Source organism: Delphinus delphis, chromosome 10 (genome assembly GCF_949987515.2).
Source record: "Delphinus delphis chromosome 10, mDelDel1.2, whole genome shotgun sequence".
Taxonomy (NCBI): Eukaryota; Metazoa; Chordata; class Mammalia; order Artiodactyla; family Delphinidae; genus Delphinus; species Delphinus delphis.
Window position 1 is genome coordinate 13,596,289 of NC_082692.2, and position 22,303 is coordinate 13,618,591.

At 36.4% G+C, this 22,303-nt stretch overlaps 1 protein-coding gene across 1 annotated transcript in view; it reads right to left on the bottom strand.

Annotated features, from left to right (window-relative positions):
- The window catches only part of NUP153 (nucleoporin 153), a 74,136-nt gene that overhangs the window by 29,697 nt on the left and 22,136 nt on the right, over nucleotides 1-22,303 (bottom strand). The window contains exons 3-11 of the mRNA XM_060023591.2: nucleotides 14,437-14,685; nucleotides 14,148-14,287; nucleotides 13,938-14,066; nucleotides 7,695-7,811; nucleotides 7,563-7,607; nucleotides 7,396-7,452; nucleotides 4,747-4,893; nucleotides 1,852-1,904; nucleotides 1,462-1,588 (exon numbers count right to left, since the gene is read on the bottom strand). Of these exons, the coding sequence (XP_059879574.1) occupies nucleotides 1,462-1,588; nucleotides 1,852-1,904; nucleotides 4,747-4,893; nucleotides 7,396-7,452; nucleotides 7,563-7,607; nucleotides 7,695-7,811; nucleotides 13,938-14,066; nucleotides 14,148-14,287; nucleotides 14,437-14,685 (1,064 nt within the window). The remainder of the gene's footprint in view (nucleotides 1-1,461; nucleotides 1,589-1,851; nucleotides 1,905-4,746; nucleotides 4,894-7,395; nucleotides 7,453-7,562; nucleotides 7,608-7,694; nucleotides 7,812-13,937; nucleotides 14,067-14,147; nucleotides 14,288-14,436; nucleotides 14,686-22,303) is intronic.

A 22,303-nucleotide genomic window follows, 5' to 3' on the forward strand; every position in this document is an offset into this window, starting at 1 on the left:
AAAAACATAAAAGCAGTACTATAAATCTCCTAGAAGAAAACATAGGAGACTTTTTTGGCAGCCTGGGGATAGGTTTCTTAGGACACAAAAAACAGTAAAAATAATGGGAAAAAATGGGTAAGTTCAGACTTCATAAAGTTAGAACATCTGCTTATCAAAGAATACTGTTAAGAAAAGGATTAGGCAAGTCAAACTGGGAGAAAATATTTGTAAGACACGTATCTGACAAAGTACGTGGGTCTAGAATTTACAGAGTTCCTACAACCTGATAGTAAGACAATCCAATTTTTAAAAGAGCAAAAGGTCTGACAGTTCACAAAGGAAGATATTATGGCCAATAAACACATAAAGAAGAACACATTATTAAGCAAGAGGGAAAGGCAAATTAAAATTACGAGACACCATCATAGACAAAGCAGAATGGCTAAAATTTAAAGGATGACAGTCAACTACTGATAAAGAGTAGTTGATTAAGAAAAGCCCCACACTGCTGGTGGAAGTGTAAAATGTTACAATCACTTTGGGGAAAACAGTTTGTCAGTTACTTAAAAAGTTAAATACATATCATATAACCTCATAACTCCACTTCTAAGTATTTACCTTAAGAGAAAAAACTTATGTCTACAAAAAGGTTCAAGGATGTTCACAGCAGCTTTATTCACAATAGTCAGGAACACAAGAATACATACTGACTAACTATCAATATGAAGTTCTAGAACCAGCAAAACCATATATATATATGATGGAACAAATGAGAATAGTGACTGTCCTTGGGGCAGGAGGCAATGGGCACTGACAGGGAAGGTGTATGAGTGAACTTTCTGGAGTGATGGAAATGTTTGACAGCTTGAAAGGGGTTTGGGTTACACAGGTGGAAACATTTCTCCGGACTTCCCTGGTGGTCCAGTGGTTAAGAATCCATCTTGCAATGCAGGGGATGCCAGTTTGATCCCTGGTCGGGGAAACCAAGACCCCACATGCCATGGAGCAACTAAGCCCGTGCACCACAACTACTGAGTCTGCACTCTAGAGCCCGCAAGCCACAACTACTGAGCCCGCATGCCACAACTACCGAAGCCCGCACGCCTAGAGTCCACGCTCCACAACAAGAGAAGCCACCACAATGAGAAGCCAGTGCACTGCAATGAAGAGTAGCCCTTGCTCACCGCAACTAGAGAAAGCCCGCGCAGCAACGAAGACCCAACGCAGCCAAAAATTACTTAAAAAAAAAAAAAGCCTGACAGCTTAACATACACACACACGCTTTTAAGGAACTGTTTCAATGGCAGATTATTCTTGTGTTGGGTCTCCCCAAACCGCACCCCTCCAGGGGACCTCCAGGTCTCCCCCTCACCACCACACCAAAGCTTTTAATAATAAACTTCAGGTATTACGATGCTTCAGAACACATTAAGAGTACAACCCTAAAGATGTTAAAAAAAAAAAAGAGTACAACCCTACCTCCTCCTCTTGAGGTTCAGATGCCACAAAGCGCGTCCTCTCTCGCCTCATCTTCCCACCTGCAGCACCTACTCCAGAAGACAAACCATTGGCTGCAGACACACTGAAATCTGGGTAAGAAAAGCCGCTAGGCAAAGGAAAAGAAAATTAAAACCAATGATGTATTACTCTGGTCCATAACTTGTTAACTAATTGAACACCAAAAAATTAGAACTGCTAACAACTGAGAAAATAAATGTTCAGCTGAATGTCATTTTAAAAGCTGACAGATTTGTGTGTGTGTGTGGTTTCTATTTTTTTAACCTTCTTAATCTTCAAAAAGGCAGATACAAATCAAATACAGACCTTACAAATAAGTATAAAGAAGCTTCACTATAAAGATGACATTACCTTTCTCGCTGTTCTCTACTTTGTCCTGGTGTCATATTTTTTTCATATCCAGTCTAGGAAAGAATAAACACAATGTATTTACACGCTTGCTTATTTAATTTTCTTAACACCACCCTTCTATCTGTGAATTTTAATATCTGGAATCAGGAATTTGATTTTTTAGTTAGTGAATCCTAAAATCTGCAACCTATACCCTGTCTCCTGAAAGATGACCAAGAGCTACAGTGTGATTATACAAATAAACTGTCACTAAGCACAATTGTCCTTTCAACAAAACAGCAGTGTACAAATTTAATACATTTACCAACCACAAAAATACTTTTACTTATCTCTCATTATGGCCTATTAAATGTGCAATCAAATTTACAAGGATATTCCTTTTGAAATGATTCTCTGCAACTTAAGAGTTCCTCCATCTAAAGGAATCAGGGTTCCTTGGAGAAATGGCTGATTACAGGGCTGGGGCTGAAATCTCACAAGATGAGCCTGGGTTGTTTTATAGTATCAAAAAGAAACTAAGTGCTTGAAAAATGATGGGGAAATATTAAAAGGACACACAGGAGCCAGTTCAAAGGCCAAATATGGGACAATATGAGCATCAAAATAAATAATGCTAATAAAAGATTATAATCTTATGAAGAATTCACGCTGACTTAAATAGAGAAATACACACAAAAAAGAGAAAAGAAAACTTCCTACAGTAGAAAACCAACTTCATAAAGGTAGAAGAAATAGTGTAATTAGAAAACCACCATTTGGCATCTACAAATAATAGATTCAGGCAAACATCATCAATAGTGCTAACACTGGTGGGTGAAAAAGATACTTATCCTCTCAAAGTTATCTTATTAATTACGAAAGGTAAAATAGTAACTTCACAGTGAAGAAATCCCACTGACGCTACCTTACCTAGTTATCACAGTGTCAGGAGTGGGACAAGCTGGTAGAGCGTGCCTCCTAATACGACACACTGAGAAGAGTTCAGACTCTATTCTGTGGTATTACTACCAAAAGTACCACACTGGAGTCTAATCATGAGGAGACGTCGAACACGCAGCTTACTTTACTCTTCAAAACCATCAATGTTATGAAATACCAAAAAACAAATAAAAAAACCCTAAAAACCTGTTCTAGACTAAATGAGATAAAGAGATATGACAACTAAGTACAAGACATGATCTTGCATTTTCTTTCTTTTGGGACAACTGGCATCTAAATAAAATCTGTAAATAATAATACTGTACCGACGTCAAGTTTCTTTCTGGTGTGAGTAATTGTTCTGCAGTTATGTGTTTGTAGAAAACACAGCAAAACATGAAGGAAATGTAGTAAAATGTGGAGCTCTTAAGATTTTTCTTGCAAGTCCAAAATTATGCTCAAATCATTTTTTTAAAGTTTGATAAAGCAAATATAACAAAATGTTAAAGATTGGTGGGTCAAGTTAAAGGAAATGGGTAAATACTGTACTATTCTTTCAACTTTAGTTTGAAAATTTTAAAGAAATTGAGTTATGAAGATTGAATGAAATCAAACATAAACAAAGGCACAAATAGGAAGATGTTATGTAAATACAAAAAAATACACTTTAGTTAAATGACACAGGAAAACAGACAAACCCAGGATACGAGACACATCATATAAGACAACTGACCTGGCCTTTTCAAATACCAATGTGCCTAACAATTCTACTCCAAGCTGTAAGACCCAAGAGAAACGAATACCTATGTCCACAAAAAAACTTGCACACAAAAGTTCACAGCAGTATTTATTCATTACAGTTAAAAAGTGAAAACAACCCAAATGTCCCTCAACTGATGAATGGATAAACATGGTATATCCAAACAATGAAGTATCATTCAGCCATAAAAAGGACTGAAGTTCTAATATATGATGTGAACCTCAAAAACATAAGTGAAATAAGCCAAACACCAAGGACCACTTATTTTAAGATTTCATTTATATGAAATGTCCAGATAAGCAAACCTATAGTGACAGATTAGTGGTTGCCTAGGGCTTGAGGGGTAGAGGTGGAAAGTGACTACTAACGGATGTGAGATTTGGGTGAGGGGGAGGGGATGGTGATGAAAATGTTCTAAAATTGCCTGTAGTGGTAGATGAACAGCTGTGAATGTACTAACACCACTGAACTGTAAACTTTAAATAAATAGGTGAACGGCAAGGTATGTGAATTATACCTCAATAAGGAAGTTATTTAAAAACAAAAACAATGTGGTAAGCATGAAGATTTGAGGTCTAGAAAGACAAAACCAAAAGTAATATGTGAAACCTGTTTGGATTCTGGCTCAAAAGTAGCCATAGGGAATTAATTCCCTTGCAGTCCAGTGGTTAGGACTCTGCGCTTTCACTGCCTGGGCCCCGGGTTCAATCTCTGGTTGGGGAACTAAGATCCCACAAGATGCATGGTATGGCAAAAAAAACAAAACAAAACCAAAAAAACCCCAACAGCTATAAATAACATATGAATATGAACTACATATTAGATAATATTAGGAAGGACCTGACAGTAATTTGCTTAGACATGACAACATACGAGATCTATACCAAAGTAGTTTGGGGTGAACAGTCATGGTGTCTAAAATTTATTTTCAAATAGTTCAATAACATTAACAAAACACACAAATAAAGCTAGTGTGGCAAAATTATTTAATCTAAACAATGAATATATACTAGTGTTTACTAGTAAACACTAATTTAGGATTTGACCAAGGTGCCAACCATTTAAAGCCATACCAATTCGTAATCATCACTAATTCACAAACTTTATGCATTATCTAGTTGCTAGACTGCAGTAGTAAGTTACTGGTACTTTACATTACTTATTCTTATTCATTTTAATCGATATTCAAAGACTAGTGAAAATAAACACATACTCACACTGTGCTTTTTATCTATTCTTTGATTAGTCTTCCTTAATTCACCAGATGGGGTCAGAGATGGTTTAAAATAAACAGTTCGATTTGCTGCTATGGAAACTGGCTTTGGGGTCATGAGTCTCTGAACAGGGGGGTGTTGAGAGTCCACCTTACAGACAGGCAGAAATCAAAAGACAAACTTTTATTTTCATATATCAGCAATGCATATCTAAAAATTATCTGACAACAGCTAATGTAACCCAGAGACTATGAGTACTTCCTAGAGAAATACCCAGTGGGTGCAAACAAATACTAGGAAGAAAAACTGAAAGTAAAGAACCAAGGGTGTGGGGGGGTATTTATATTATTTATGTATGTACTTATTTATTTAGACATATACCTACATATACACATATAATTTCAAAAGTTTCACAGACTATTTTATTCTAGACTTAATGCCTTTTCACACACGTGACACACACAAAATGGAAACTATTGCAGAACATTTTGAATCTAAGCTTTTACAAGATGAATTTCAAACATATGAACTGATTCATACATAAAACTGATAAACATACATATTATTCAAACATAAAACTGATTTTGCCACATTTTCCCCAAATTACTATCTACATTCTCTTCAGCTGTATTTTTTAACTAGCTATGAAAATATCTTAATTGCTAAAAAATGAGCAAATCTCTCTCCAAGTAAATTTTCTTCCATTGTTATTTAAAAACCAAATCAAAACTCGTACAATTTAAGTCTAATTAGTAAAGCATTGTGAAGAATTCCAAATCTTAAGATGAACTGACTTCATTATCTAAGTACACAAGTGTTTTGTCAACATTCTTTTGGTACACTGAAACACAGTAAAAATCCTGTTGGCGTAAGACGACTATAAAGCCAAGAGCTTCTACTCTGTCCAAAGACTAATACTATGAATACAGTCCTTTCACCCAGCAGCAGCTGTGAACAACACTGGTTTCCAGGGCAAAGCCTCTGTATAGTTACTAGCTCTTCCTTAAATCCTCATCACAAATGTGCTGATCCTATAATTCAATGAACAAGTCTGTTTTGTAGACTGTTCTGATTACAACCATAAAACCTGAACTACAATACTGTATTCTGGTCTTTATACTTCGTAGCACCCATTACCAAAATTTTACTGATACTATACTCAACCATTAATAAAATTTTTATTGATGAGAACTTCTCTTATGGCACAATTTTTTAATTTTACGTCTTTTTAAGCAATCTGATATAAGTGAGTCTGAGAAAAGCAGTTAATGGCTTAAATTAATCCCATCACAGCAGCCAATAATGAATTCTCTCTTGCCTTATTACAAATGTCTGGTTACTACGGAAAACTGAGAAGCAATGCTATCCCAAGAAAAAACTCAATTAAGCTTTCAGAATTTCAGTAACAGTAATTATAATTTACCAATATCTTGAATATAGTTACCACAATTAATTCAGAGATTTATGATAATTTTAATCAATTACTGCTGGGGGAACTTGGTATCATAATAACTGCTTTCACAAGTAATGATCTGGGAATCTGCTTCCCCTGAAGGATATTTAACTAGCCACAAATATAACTGACAAAAAATATATCTCTTTAACTCTATCAAGCTTTTTTTTCCCCACAGTAATCTCCAAAGCTAATTTTAACCAAATAGAATACACTAAAAAAGGTTATCAATGTATAATCTATATTTTATTTTTTATTAGCTCTGCTATCTTGGAACAGTACATTGGCTGACTGATGGAAGATATGCCAACTAGAAATCCCATCACACATAACAAATTTGACATAATGTTTGTTTATGAGGAAAATTTACAAAGATAACTATGTTCAATGAGGGCTTTAGTTCACTGAACTTCTAATTAATAAAAACGTCAAACTCTGTTCACTCTTACTTTCATTTATCAAAAGGTAAGAGTCACTCATAAAGGCTGACAGGAATATATAAAATAGATAACTAATAAGAACCTACTGTATAGCACAGGGAACTCTACTCTATACTCTGTAATGGCCTATGTGGGAAAAGAATCTAAAAAATGAGTGGACATATGTATAACTGATTCACTTTGCTATACACCTGAAACTAATGAAACATTGTAAATCACCTATACCCCCCCCAAAATTTTTTAAAATGTTAAAAAAAAAAAAAAGACTGCCAGGATACTGAAGATGGAAATGCCAAATAACCAAGAAATATTCACTGAGCATCTACTACATACACAGCATGTGGTAAGGCCCTCACAAGAGGCTACAATGTCCAAGTAAAAAAATCTATTTTTTCAAACATGTTCCCTAATGACTACCAATTAAAGTCAATTTGTATATTTCCCAACTTAAAAATAAATACAGGGCCTCCCTGGTGGCGCAGTGGTTGAGAGTCCGCCTGCCGATGCAGGGGACACGGGTTCGTGCCCCGGTCCGGGAAGATCCCACGTGCCGCGGAGCAGCTAGGCCAAAGTTATAGTATCACCTGGATCAATTTATCCCTGATATTTAAATCAAAGAGCCATGGCCGCTGAGCCTGCGCGTCCGGAGTGCTCCGCAACGGGAGAGGCCACAACAGTGAGAGGCCCACGTAACGCAAAATAAATAAATAAATACAACAAAACTGCCAATACCTTAAATAAATGCTAAAGAAGTCTTACCTTTTCCCTTCTGGCCTGAAAATTTGTGGTGGTATCTATCCCACTCCTATCAAGAGGCTGAAAAAATAAAACACTATTAGAATAGATGGGAAACTTTGAAAAAATATGACTCTCATCACCAATATATAAAAATATTATCTCCTAAAAAGATTTAAAAGTCAACTTACGGAATTCAGAGGAGAAGAAAAAACAGATGGAATTCTTTTTGCATCCTGTTAATGTTGAAATAACAAAATTAAGATTTTTTCACTAAACTCAAATTCTGTTACATTCCTGAATTTGTGATTTAAAAAATTTACCACTAGAGGGCTTGACATCTTCTCTAAAGACTGCAATATCCTCCGAGCTGTTGAACTAGTCACACCATAGGATTGTGCGTTCAGTTGCTTAGCTTTCATCTGTCTTCTGACTGGTGCCTATAATGTAAACCGTGAGTTATTTGTTGGAACCGTAAACTCTAAAGCACGTATTTCAGGCAATGAAAATATTTACAAAATAGAATGAAAGTGAGAAGTGAAATAGGATTAACTGTTAACAGCAACTTATCTCTGGGTGGTATCATTAAGCTCATGTTCAACGTTTTTTCTTTATGCCTTTATTGAAAATTCAATTCTCTGAGAAATTACTTTTACAATCAGATAAAAATGATAAAATAGCACATGCTACTCTAAAGACCAGTCAGCTATGTTAAATGTGAAAAATGAGACAACTGGTAAAAAGTTATAGTATCACCTGGATCAATTTATCCCTGATATTTAAATCAAAAAACACTAATGAGAACTGCATTAGTATTAATTATTTTTGGTATTAAATAACTTCTAACTATAGTAACATCCAAGATAGCTAAACAAGACTGTAAACTTTTATTGAAATGGAAATTAAAAATTTTAAACTGACTTGTTTCTCAAATTTTAATATAAGAAAAATTTTAAATACTCGGGCTATTTCTTAATAAATAACTTTTAAAACGTTCTTAAAATTGGAGTTAAGGAAAAATCCTTATAAAGAATAAACATGTACCCTTTAACACACAAGCAATGTTTACAAATTCTAATAGAAACACTTCCTTTTGTCATGAACTCATTATAACATTCCAATAGCCAAGTGACTACCACAAAACATCCAAGTGACTACCACAAATGTAGTCTGGAAATGCTTAATATAAAAAAAAATATGCTCACAATCAAAATATAACTGTTTCTATAAATAGCTCATAATATCTGAAAACGTGAATCAAAATAACTACTTTAAATAAGTTTCTCTGATACCAATATTCATTTTATTTTCAGAGTAGCTGCAATATTCTAGGTTAGTTTTATTAAGAACTTGGTGCACTGTTTAGGACTGCTGTTCAGGCCAGAGGCTTTGGCAAACATGAGGTAACATTAAAATCCTCGGGGAAAACATGACAGTCTGTCATTGGATTCTGCTGGTCACTGGCCTCTCAGGGCCTCAATTCACAAATCAATAAAATGGAACTGAATTAGAGAATCTTTAATATACCTCCCAGCTCTAACACCCTAGGAAAGGAATAGGAAATAGATTTAACCCCAAATATCAATGATGAACAGTTGGAAGCTCATGTTGACAAGGATTCTAAGGGTATGTCAAGACTCAGCATTAAAAAGTATAGGATTTGATACAAGAAACAGAGGAGGAAGTAGCAGAAATATACTCTGACTTGGACTATTCCATGAATCACAGGCATGCTTCATTTTATCTTCTAATATACGCTGAACTATTTTAACTGTAAAAATTTTGTGAAAAAGAGTAATATGATCCAGTTTAAGCTCTAGAAAAAACTCCAACATCCAGTTAACACTTTAAGTAACAAAATATTGCCCTTCATGAACAACACACTCAGAAATAAGACTCATAATTACTGTCAATTACATATAGAAGCATCCTCTACTTAGGAAAGAAACTACTCCTAAGGACAAGACACAATCTTCATATATACTTGTTTTGTGTCACTTCTATATCATGGATTGTCATCTTCAAATGGATCTCCCTCTCCAAAAGTCTACCAAAAGCCTACAGGCTTAAAGTATTATTACACCTCCATCTTTAAAAGGTCAAAACCTGTAATGTAAGCACCATGACAACATACACATGAAACTGGACTTTTATGATCAAGTAACTCTTGGGACAAAGCACAGAATGATGCAATTTACCTTAAATTGATGTTTTTAAAAAATTAATCAATTTCCAATTGTTCTGTTAATATATGTATGTAAATACAGCTGATTTTGTATGTTGACCTTTATTCTGTGACCTCGCTAAACTCATTTGTAAGTTCTGACAACTTTTTTTTGGCGTTTCTTAAAGGTTTTCTATGTAGATAAGCACGTTGTCTATGAATGGGAGTCATTTTTACTTCTTCCTTTCTAATCAGGGTGCCTTGTATTTCTGTATTCTTGCTGTGGGTCTTGCAGCACAACACTGATCAGTAGCGGTGACAGCAGACATCCTTGTTCTCTTCCTGATCTTAGGAAGAAAATACTAACCTTTCACCATGAGTATGATGCTCCCGAAGATTTTCCGTAGACAAAATTTATCAGGTTGAGTAGGTTCCCATCTATTCCTAGGTCACTGAAAATTTTTATCATGAATGGATGTTCGATTTTGTCAAATGTGTTTTATGTATCTGTGGAGATGTTCATTCAGTTTTTATTCTTTAGTTTGTTTCCATGGTAGATCACATTAATTTTCAAATGTTGAGCCAACCTTGCATTCCCAGGATAAACCCCACTTGATCATAATGTAGTATCCTTTTTATATATACTGGGTGCCTTGTGCAGGTAATTCAAGAGAAATACTGGTTTGTAGAGTTCTTGTAATGTCTTTGTCCTGTTTAATATCAGGGTAATGTTGGCCTCATAAATGTGTTGGGAAGTATGCCTTCCTATTGTATGGAAAAGTTTGTATAAAATTGGTATTATTTTTTTCTTAAATGTTTGGTAGAATTTGCCAGGGAAGCTATCTGGGCTTGAAGTTTTCTTTGGTGGAAAGTACTTTAACTATGAATTCAATTTACTGAATAGACTATTTGGGCTATTTATTGTTGACTAATACCAAATAACATAAAATACTTAGGTATACATCCAACAAAATATGTGCAAGGTCTGCGTGATGAATACTACAAAACACTGATGAAAGAAATAAAAAGACCTATATAATGGAGAGACATACTGTGTTCACTGACTGGAAGACTCCATTTTGTTAAGATGCATATTCTCCCCAAATTGATCTTTAGATTCAATGCAATCACAATCAGAATCCCAGCAGATTTGTGGAAACTGATAAGGTAATTCTAAAATTATGAAAAAGTAAAGGAACTAGGAAAGCCAAAACAATCTTGGGCGGGGACAGGGGGGTTTGGAAGACTCAGATTACTTGATTTCAAGACTTAATATAAAGATATAGTAATCAAGACAAAAGGACAGTATTGACAAAAGATAGGTGTATATATACATACATGTACGCGGACACAAACACACATCAACGGAAAAGAACAGAAAGTCCAGAAATAGAGCCACATATATGGTCAATTGATTTTCATAAAAGGTGCAAAGGCAATTCAATGGAGAAAATAGTCTTATCAACAAACAGGACTAGAAAAAATGAAAACCAGTATGTTAAAAAAAATGAATCTTGATCCACACCTCATACCACACACAAACATTTTACCTCAAAATGAATCACAGATCTAAATTAAAACCTAAAACTATAAAGCTTCTAAAAGAAAACAGAAGAAAGTCTCTGTGACCTTGGGTTAGGCAAAAATTTCTTAGATATGATACCAAAAGCATGAACCATAAAAAGAAGAAAAAATATGCTGAATGTCATCAAAAGTAAAAACTTCTCTTGACAAGATATTGTTCAGACAAGCCAGAGAATGGGAGAAAATATTTGCAAAACGTATATCTAATAAAGGACTTACATCCTGAATAATGAACTCTCAAAACTCATTAATAAGAAAAATTTTTTTTAAAAAATGGGCAAAAGGGACAGACGAAATAGGTGAAGGGGATTCGTAGGTGTACACTTCAGCTATAAAATAAGTAAGTCACAGGGATGTAATGTACACACAGGGAATATAGTCAGTAATATTTTAACAACTTTGTATGGTGATGGATGGTAACTGGTCTTAATGCAGTTGTTTCATAATGTATAAAAATATCAAATCACTATGTTGCACATCTAAAACTAATATTCTATATTAATTATAACTCAGTGAAAAATGTTTTTAGATTTTTTTTTAATGGGCAGTAAGATTTGAATTAGGTACTTCACCTAAGATATACTGATGGTAAATAAGCACATGAAAAGATGCCCAACATCATTAATCATAAGGGAAATGCAAAACCACAGTGAGTTGGAGTTATCACTACATGCCTACTAGAATGCCTGAAATAAACAAAACACTGATGATAACAAGTGCTGACCAGAACACACTTGTAACACTGGTGAGAATGCAAAGTGGTAGCAGCCACTTTGGAAAACACTTTCATGGTTTATTATAAAATTAATGTATATTTACCATCTGACTCAGCAGTCCAACTTCTAGGTACTTACCCAAGAGAAATGAAAATTAATGTTTATAGCAGTTTTATTCACAATGGACAAAAATTAGAAACAACCCAAGCATCCTTTCACTGGTGAGCAGATAAACAATAACTCAGCAATAAAAAGGAACTAACTATTGATATATGCAAATACAGAGGCTGATCTTAAATACATTATGCTAAGCTGAATAAGCCACATTCAGAAAACTACACAGTATGTGATTAAGTTTATGACATCCTGGGAAAAAACAAAACTACAGGGAAAGAAAACAGATCAGTGGGTGCCAAGAGGTAGAAGTAGGAAGAAGGGTGCACCGACCTCCGCGTAGGCTGCGCGGCCTAGGCCTCAGCGGGCCGCTCACCGCCTGCTTTCTCCGCAGCCCGCCCCTGGGGTCACTCGCTCACAGGCGCGGGGCCCTCATCGGGACGAGAGCACCCCCACACACACACCGCTGCGGGCCCGGGGGTGGGAGACCCGGGGGACACGGACACTGGTGGGTGGTTCGGTGTAAGTAGAGCGGGCCGCGCGCAATGGAGCAAGCGAGGGGGGAAGGGAAAAGAGGAGAGCGAGCGAGGCTGATTTAAAAAAAAAAAAAAGGAATTTAGGAAAAGGAAACGGGCCGCAGAGACAGGCCGACTGTCTGTCTCCCCGCCCGCCCTTGCTGCCCCGGCTTCCCAGCCCCCGCCGCAGTCAGAAATTCACACAAAATGGCGGCTCGGGCCCGGACGTGCCAAGATGCTGAGGCGGAAGGAAGGGCGAGATGGGAGGGGGAACTGGGAGGTGGAGGCGGCGTCACGACGAGAGAGGCAGACGGCTCTCCCGAAGGGCCACGGAAAGAGCCGAAGGGAGTGAGGCATAGAAAAGAAAAAAAAAAAAAGGAGTAGGAAGAAGGGCTGACTACAGAGATACACAACGTAATATTCTGGGGTGATGGAAATGTTTATTCAGTATTTTGATTGCAGAAGTGGTTACTCAACTGTATGTGTTTAGTTAAAATTCAAATACTGTGGAAAGGGTAAATTTTACTACATGTAAATTATACCTCAATTTTTTAAAAAAGGAATTAATCATCATACTTCCTAAAACACACACACACGGACTTCCCTGGTGGTGCAGTGGTTAAGGATCTGCCTGCTAATAATGCAGGCAACACAGGTTTGAGCCCTGGTCTGGGAAGATCCCACATGCCATGGAGCATCTAAGCCTGTGCGCCACAACTACAGAGCCTGCACTCTAGAGCCTGCGAGTCACAACTACTGAGCCCGCGTGCCTAGAGCCCATGCTCTGCAACAAGAGAAGCCACTGCAGTGGGAAGCCCGCGCACTGCAACGAAGAGTAGCCCCCACTTGCCGCAACTAGAAAAAGCCCGCGCTCAGCAACAAAGACCAAACGCAGCCAAAAAATACATAAATTTAAAAAAAAGAATCCACCTGCCAATGCGGCAGACACAGGTTCGATCCCTGGCTGGGGAAGATCCCACATGCCACAGAGCACCTAAGCCCATGCACCACAACTACTGAGCCTGCACTCTAGAGCCCGAAAGCCACAACTACTAAGCCTGCATTCCACAACTACAGAAACCCACGCACTCTAGGGCCCACATGCCACAATTACTGAGCCCACGTGCTGCAACTACTGAAGCCCATGCACCTAGAACCCATGTTCCGCAACAAGAGAAGCCCACATACCGCAACTAGAGAAAGCCCGTGTGCAGTAACAAAAACCCAACACAGCCATAAATAAATAAATGAATGAATGAATGAGTGAATGAATGAATAAATCACAAATAATGTATAAAATGTTCCCTTAGGTCTCAAATAATATTAATATAGCCCCTAAATGAAAAGAATGTAATCCAGAGTTCTATCATTTCACCAAAGAATAACTAAACCAAAACTCTATTTGAGTGCCAAGTTACTTATTGATTATTAAAAAAAAAAATGGTTACGAATCCTCTTCCTATTCAAACCAACCTGATAGGGTGTGTTTTGTAGTTTAGACTGTCTTACAGCAGCTGCTGCCCCACCATATGTCGTTTTTCCAGGGTAAAAAGGAGAATCTCCAAGCTGACTTGTTTTAAGAACTGAAGAATTCCCAAGTGACTGCACAAAAACATAATGATAAATTATAAGCAATAAACACTCAAAACTAACATGGTTAAATCACATCAAATTAGTACTCACAGGAGAAAGTGTTCCAAAGACAGACAAGTTGAATGCTGGTTTTTTTGAGCTGGTGGCAGTGTGCTGTGAGAGTGAATGAGAACGTTCAGCCTCTGGGGACCACAGAGGTGGCACTGAAGTGTTCTTTGAAACAGCTATATCTGAAACAAGAATATGCAATGCATAGTAATGCCACTAATTACAAGGCCTATATTTTTATAAATTGAAAATGACAACCAAGTTAGAAAAAATTATCCCATGAAATTTATTTTTACTACCAAAATTATATACTACCAAATGCCAAGAATACCTTTATCAGAAGCTCTTGAAGAAAAACCACTGGTGGTTGAGATGTTATCATCATCATGCTGAGAGGTAGAATCTTTAATTTCCTTTACGAGGGAAAATCCAGAACTGCCAATTGGGAATGCCGAAGATGTGGAGGGCTGACAGTGTAACGCAGGAGATTCCAACATGGAGAAATTCAGATGGCTCCGATGAAGGGAAGGCCTTGTTAATACATCTGGATAATTTGAAGCAGTACTAGTTGTTGAGGGTTCTTAAAAGAAAAGCATTAATATTATGAATACTCAACTTAGAAAAAGCAATATACTGTCAAAACAAAACAGTGTTTGTTTCAAGAAAATATACTGTATAATAAATATAGCTTCAATTCAAAACACTGAAGCCTCCCATAAGCCCAATTTAAAATATTCTTTAGCCAAAGTTTCAACTAACTGAAATTTACCTAACCTAGTGTCAAAATATACTTCATTATCAAATACACTTCTAAAAGTACAAGCTTCTTGATTTCCCTTGAATTGGTATTATAAAACGTGCTCAATAAGAAAGAAAAAAAACAATAAAATCTGCTCATGGAAAAATAAAAGCAAAGAAGCTATATAAGAAAGTCATAAAACAAAAAGGTAAGTCCATCCCTCCAGAAACAACCCCTATTAAATTTGTATATCCTCTAATGGAATACTATTCAGTCAATAAAAAAAGAATGAAATTTTGCCATTTTGCATCAACATGGACGGACGTGGAGAGTATTAGAAAGTATTATGCTTAGTGAAATAAGTCAGCAAATGGCAAACAGTGTATGATATCACTTACATGAGGAATCTAAAAAACAGAACTAATGAATATTACAAAAAAGAAACAGACTCACAAATACAGAGAACAAACTAGTAGTTACCAGTGGAGAGAGAGAAGTGGGTGGGCACCAGACAGGGGTAGGGATAGTGAGAGATACAAACTACTACATGTAAATGTATAAGCTACAAGGACATATTTATTGTACAGCACAGGGAACACAAGCGATATTTTACAATAACGATAAAGGGAGAATAACCTTTAAAAACTGTGAATCACTATGTTGTACATCTGAAACATATAATACTGTAAATCAATTATATCTCAAAAAAATTTGTATATCCTCTCAGACATTCTGTATGCATACACATTTTCCCTAATCACATAATCATGCTTATGCATTATGTTCTGTGACTTGTTTTTTTCATTTATCATATAATTTTGTCTCCACATACAGAGCACATTCCATGTGAAGACCACATTCTATTTTATCAGACTGATTTAGCATCATTATTTATGTAATTGTTTTCTCAATATTCTATCAAACATACAAGCACTTATATTTGCAGACTTTGTATTCTTTTTGGATAAATCCATGGTTCTTTAAATATGTAAGAGAAACATGAGGAGAAATTATTTAAGAAATATGCCTACGTGACCCACAAAAAATCTGACTGTAAGTCTGAAATTGGGCCCATAAAGCAGCCTAAGTACTGCAAGGTATCCTCAGAATCAATGGATAAACAATAATTTGTGGAACTGCCCTGTCATACTGGATCAGAGTACATGCTCACTTTTGCTTATGAGAGATACTGTGGATCCAAAGGTTTTCTGTTAAGCTATACTGCATAAATAGTAAATGACAATGTATATTTCCCCCATGCTCTCCAACACTGGATAATAATAACCTTTTCTGATTTCTGTCAATCTGCTGTGTCCAGTGGCATCATTACTATCTGCATTTATTTAAATGACATATTGAACACCCTTCCCTGTTCATTAGTCATTTATATTTCTTCTGTTAACTGCTCATTGATATAGTTTATCTTGCTAATAAAATTAGTCCAATCTAGTTTTTGATCAGTAAGATTAGTGTGACATGATCTGAAATATCACAACTAATTTTTTTCACTGTTGGTTGAAACCATTATTTTTTTGATGGTGTCCTTTGTAATACAGAAAATAATATGTATTTTTACAGAGACTTCTACCATTCCAAGACTAAGAAATAAAAAATTTTACTCTCTTCTTTTTGGTAGTATTGCTTTTATTTCAATATAATGTTTAATCTTGATTCCATATGGAATCAGTTATGATGAAGTAGTCAGGGAATGATTTAGCTTCATTGTTTTCCAAATGGTTAGTCTGTTTATATTCTAAAATAATCTTCTTAAGTAAGCCATCTTTTCCTCACTGATCGAGAAGCCACCACTACCACATAGTAAATTCTAGGAGGCCTTCCCCAACGATATATATCTATACCAGTACCATAATGTTTTAAATCCTATAGCTTTGTAACACATTTAATACCTGTAAAAGTTACTCTGACTTACATCACATTTCCCTTACTCTTTTTCAGGATTTCTCTATTCATTTTCTGGTGTATTTTTAAGAACTTTAGAATCATTTGTGAAGTTTCCAAAAGACTCTCTTCCAGTTAGGCTGGAATAAGTGAGGCCCTAGACTAGCCCTTCTTACTGTAAGTAACTATAAAAGTGGACAATATACATGAGGTAGTAACTTTCAGACAACAGAAAACGGACAAGAAAAACTCACAGTGAGCCCTATCACTACCCAGCTGTCTAGGAACATTTCCAGACCTCGCAGAGAGAGTTGGAGTCAAAGCAAAATACAGTAGGCAGAAATCAGAATTAAGGGTATTGAACAGTAGAAAACTACGCAGGAAGGGGCCTCCAGAAGTCTACACAGGAGTGTCCAGAGCGTGGACGGGCTATACACACACAGAGCAAGACCACCTAAGGCTTACCAAATAGCAGCTGCTATGAAATTGAGAAAACAGCTACTAGAAGGTTGATCAGTGCTAGGGGGAAAAAGCAGTGCTGAGGACAGTGAAGTTCCAAGACTGCCAGAATTTAGAGGCCCCATAAACACTTCCTTAAATAACCCTGGCATTCAGCTGAGATACCAGAAGAGCTTTCCCTTGAGACCAAGGGCCATGTCCTAGAACAAGACCTGCTGTAAACCCACCTAAAAAGCCACAGAGGAGACAGAGTTTGAAAAAGCCACAGAGGAGACAGAGTTTGGAGGCTAAATCCCTCCACCTTAGGGGACTTAACACACACCTTAGATTTTCCACAGATGGACATTAATAAAACATAAAACTATATAAGAGTTCAAAATGATCATTCAGTAACAACTGCTTGCTGAAACAAGAATCAATACTTCTCAGAGGAAGACAACAGAACCCAGAATCTCCATCCATATTCTACAAAATAATTTAGTCAAAAGTCACTTGAAAAATCACATTTTAAAAAATGCTTCTATTGTTTCACCATGACACATGATTTCTGGCCTGTGGATGACTGACATATTAAGCAGTGGTTTCCATATTCCAAGTATACATAAAGAACAATAGATTTGCCATATATATGAAAAACTAACAGCTAACATCATACCTAATGGTGAAAGACTGATTTTCCTCCAAGACCAGGAATAAGATAAGAATGCCTGCATTCCCCACTTCTATTTAACACAGGATTGGAAACTCTAGCTAGAGTAATAAGGCAAGAAAAAGAAACTAAATTCATCCAAATTGGAAGGGAAGAAGTAAAATTATGTTTTCAAATGATATATCTTATACGCAGAAATCCCTAAATATTCCACCAAAAAAAGTGTTAGAATAAACAAATTCGGCAAAGTAGCAGAATACAAAATCAACATACAGGGCTTCCCTGGTGGTGCAGTAGTTGGGAGTCCGCCTGCAAATGCAGGGGACACGGGTTCGTGCCCTGGTCCGGGAAGATCCCACATGCCATGGAGCAGCTAGGCTCGTGAGCCATGGCCGCTGAGCCTGCGCATCCGGAGCCTGTGCTCCGCGACGGGCGAGGCCATAACAGTGAGGCCCGCGTACCGCAAAAAAAAAAAAAAAAAAAAAAAAAAAAAATCAACATACAAAAATCAGTTTTGTTTCTATACACTAACAATGAACAATCTAAAAAGTAAATAAAGAAAATGATTGCATTATTAATAGCTTCAAAAAGAATAAAACACTTAGGAATTAACTAAGGAAGGAAGTGAAAGACTTGCATGATGAAAACTACAAAACATTGCTGAAAGAAATTTAAGAAGATGTAATAAATGGGAAGACATCCCATGTTCTTAGGTTGGAAGACCTAATGTTGTTAAAATGTCAATACTACCCAAAGTGATTTGCAGATTCAATGCAATTCCTTTAAAAAAACCAATGACTTTTTTTGACAAAATAGAAAAATTCATCCTAAAGTTCTTATGGAATCTCAAGGGACCACTTATAACCAAGATAATCTTGAAAAAGAACAACATTGGAGATCTCACACTTCCTGATTTCAAAAACTTATTTCCAAACAGTAATCAAAAGTATGCTGCTGGCATAAAGACAGACAGGTAGACCAATGGAAAAGAATAGAGAACCCAGAAATAAACCCTTGCATACATGGTCAAATGATCCTTGACACAGTGCCAAGACCAATCAATGAATGGGGAAAGGGCAGTCTCTTCCACAAATAATCTTGGGAAAACTGGATACGCACAGGCAAAAGAAGGAAACTGGACCCTTATCTTACACTATATACAAAAATAAACCCAACCTGTTTTAAAGACCTAACGTAAGACCCCAAACTGTAAAACTTATAGGAAAAAAAACAGAGAAAAGCTTCAAGACATTAGTCTTGGCAGTGATTTCTTAGATATGACAGGCAACAAAAGAAAAAAGACATGTGGGACTATATAAAACTTAACTTTTGTGCACTAAGACACAATCAAGAATAAAAAGGCAACTTACAGAATGGTAGAAAATGTTTGCAAATCATATATATGATAAGGGGTTAATATCTAGAACACATAAAAGACTCCTATAACTCAACAACAATAACAAATCAAATAACCTGATTAAAAACTGGGCAAAGGACTTGAACAGACATTTCTCCAAAGATGATATACAAACAACCAAAAGCATATGAAAAGATGCTCAGCACCACTAGTCATCAGAAAAATGCAAATGAAAACCACAGTGAGATACCACTTCACACTCATTAGGACAGCTACTATCAGAAAAAAAGAAAGTAATGTTGGCATGCATGTGGAGAAGCTAGAAACCTTGTGCACTGTTGAGAGGAAATGTAAAATGGGTGTGGCCACTGTGGAAAACAGTATGGTGGTTCCTCAAAAAATTAAAAATAGAATTACCATATGACCCAGCAATTCCACTTCTGGGTATATATCCAAAAGAACTGAAAGCAGAGTCTCAAAGAGATGTGTACAACCATGTTTCTAACAGCATTATTCACAAGAGCCAAAGGTGGAAGTAACGTTAAGCATCCATCAACAGATGAATGAATAAATAAATGTGGTAAATACATACAGTGAATGTTCTTCAGCCTTAAAAAGGAAATAAATTCTGATATATGCTACAATAATGTGAATGAACTTTGAAGACATTCTGCTAAGTGAAATAAGTCAGTCACAAAAGATTAAATACTGTATGATTCTAGTCATATAAGATACGTAGTCAAAGTCATAGAGAAACTACAGTGGTGTTTGCCAGGGGCAGGGGGGAGGGGGAATGGGGAATTAGAATTTAATGTATATGTAATAATTTCTTATCAAGCTTGCTCAAGTTAAGACAGAAACTGGCTGGAGCTTCGAAATCTACTGGTATCGGCATTTAAACCTATTGGCATCTAAAGATTATCATATTTCAATTTCTCTGCAGTCAGGATTCATACATATACAGGCTGAAATGTTTCTTAGAGTATTAAGTATTCTAACTTTGTAGTATGTTATATCCTAAAAGTGCTTTTTACTTACCCATTCTCTCATGCCTACAGCAGTTCATCCTATAGGATAAAAGTGATAGGACAACTTTCTAGATATTGGCAGACATTTACTAAATCTAGTATATACAGAAGCTATAGAGAAAAAAGAAATCTAGTATGATATACTTCTACTGGAAGGTATGCTGCTAATAGCAATGCCAGTTTTTTATATTTACAGAGCTTCCTTAACCTCCAAATCAGGCCCAATAAAGGATGCATTTGGGGATAATAAGACTAAATAAGGCCACATCATCTACAGATTCACATCAGCCGTAAATGCCCAGTTTCTAAGAGTACACCTATGATCACATAGTATCAATCAGCCATTGCAGTCTACAACTTCAATCTACTGCTGACTAGCATACTAAATATGCCATTGTGGGGCTCTCAGAGGCCTGAACTCTTACTGAATCAATAAAAATCTAACGGGTACATTATTTGAGGTTCTTCTCACTGATCCATTTCATTACCCTAGCAGAAGAAATCTAGACACCTAATGGCTCACCATCATTAAGACAGTCAGTACAAGGAGGTACATATAAGCAGACAGTTGCAGACAACAGATCTGAAAGGGGCCACAGATTCTATAACTGTCATACTGCACTGTGCTATTTGAAGAATGTCCTATACGCTCCAGCTCCAGTTACTATTAATACAAAAGTTACAGTGGTGAAATTACTATTTAGTAAACAACACTCAGGACTGTTATATCTAAATTATTTTAAGCTTTTGATAATTTTACACTACTTTAAAAGCAAGTATATCTAAGTTATTTTTTGTGGTACGCGGGCCTCTCACTGTTGTGGCCTCTCCCGTTGCTGAGCACAGGCTCCGGACGTGCAGGCTCAGCGGCCATGGCTCACGGGCCTAGCCGCTCCGCGGCATGTGGGATCTTCCCAGATCAGGGCACAAACCTGTGTCCCCTGCATCAGCAGGCGGACTCTGAACCACTGTGCCACCAGGGAAGCCCTCTAAGTTGTTTTGAGAATGCATTGTCAAATTTAAGAGTAATGTTTCACAGAGTAAGCATAAACTGATTTGCTACATCTAGTAAGATCTATATTCACCATACTGGGGAGTTATCAACAGTACTGTAGTCACACATGTGACTACAACTATTGAATAAATACTTTGAGAAAGGTGGAGGCAGATTGTGAGACGAGAACTGCCTGGAACTTACAGATTTTAAGACAGGAGCAGGAGTCAGCTCTTAGACAAGACAGAGGGAAAATGCCATCAAGTTTTTGAAGTTAATATCAGAAAGCTGTTCACAATTTGCTTCTAAATAATCAGGGGAGTTAGACGGAGAAGGTAGGTAAATAGATGTGGGAATAAAGAAAACAAAGTCAGCCATAAGCTCGTTGTCTTTGAAGCTGGGTTACAGGTACATGGAGGTTCATTGTACTATCCTCCTTACTTTTGTAGTTTGAAAATTTCCACAATAATTTAAATTTAGAAGTTATTCACAAAGGTGTGTGTAATATACACATAACAGAAAAGCTACCTTACAAACCTAATAATATAATGAATAAAATCCAAGTTGGAATTAACCTTGGCAGACCACTGAATTAATTCCATAATTTCAATGAAAATACAAACGGAAAAGAACTTTACAGATGTAAAATGAGAAACGCCATTAATCTCACAGCTGAATTAAATTCTTCAAGTTAGTTAATCCCCACAAGCATACTCATTAGGATGCAAAAGAAGGTTTCAGTCACTGTAGATATATGCTGCTGCACACTAAAAGTCTCCAGTCAAAAGAAAGAAAGAAGCTGTGGTCCCATTTGATGTCCAGAAAAGAGAACAATATAGAAGCAGTCACCTTAGAGATCTACCAAATAAAACCTCAAGATGGTTGCTGGTAATATATTAGAAAGAAATCTTGAACAGTACAGATATTAAAACTCCCTAAGTTACTCTAATAAAAATAAGCAAGGATTTGAAGACTAAGCCAAACTGAATATCACTAAGAAAACTTAGATTTTGCCATTTCTCCCAAGTAAGAATCACTCTTTCAGCCCATTTCACCCTCACTAGTTTTCCCTT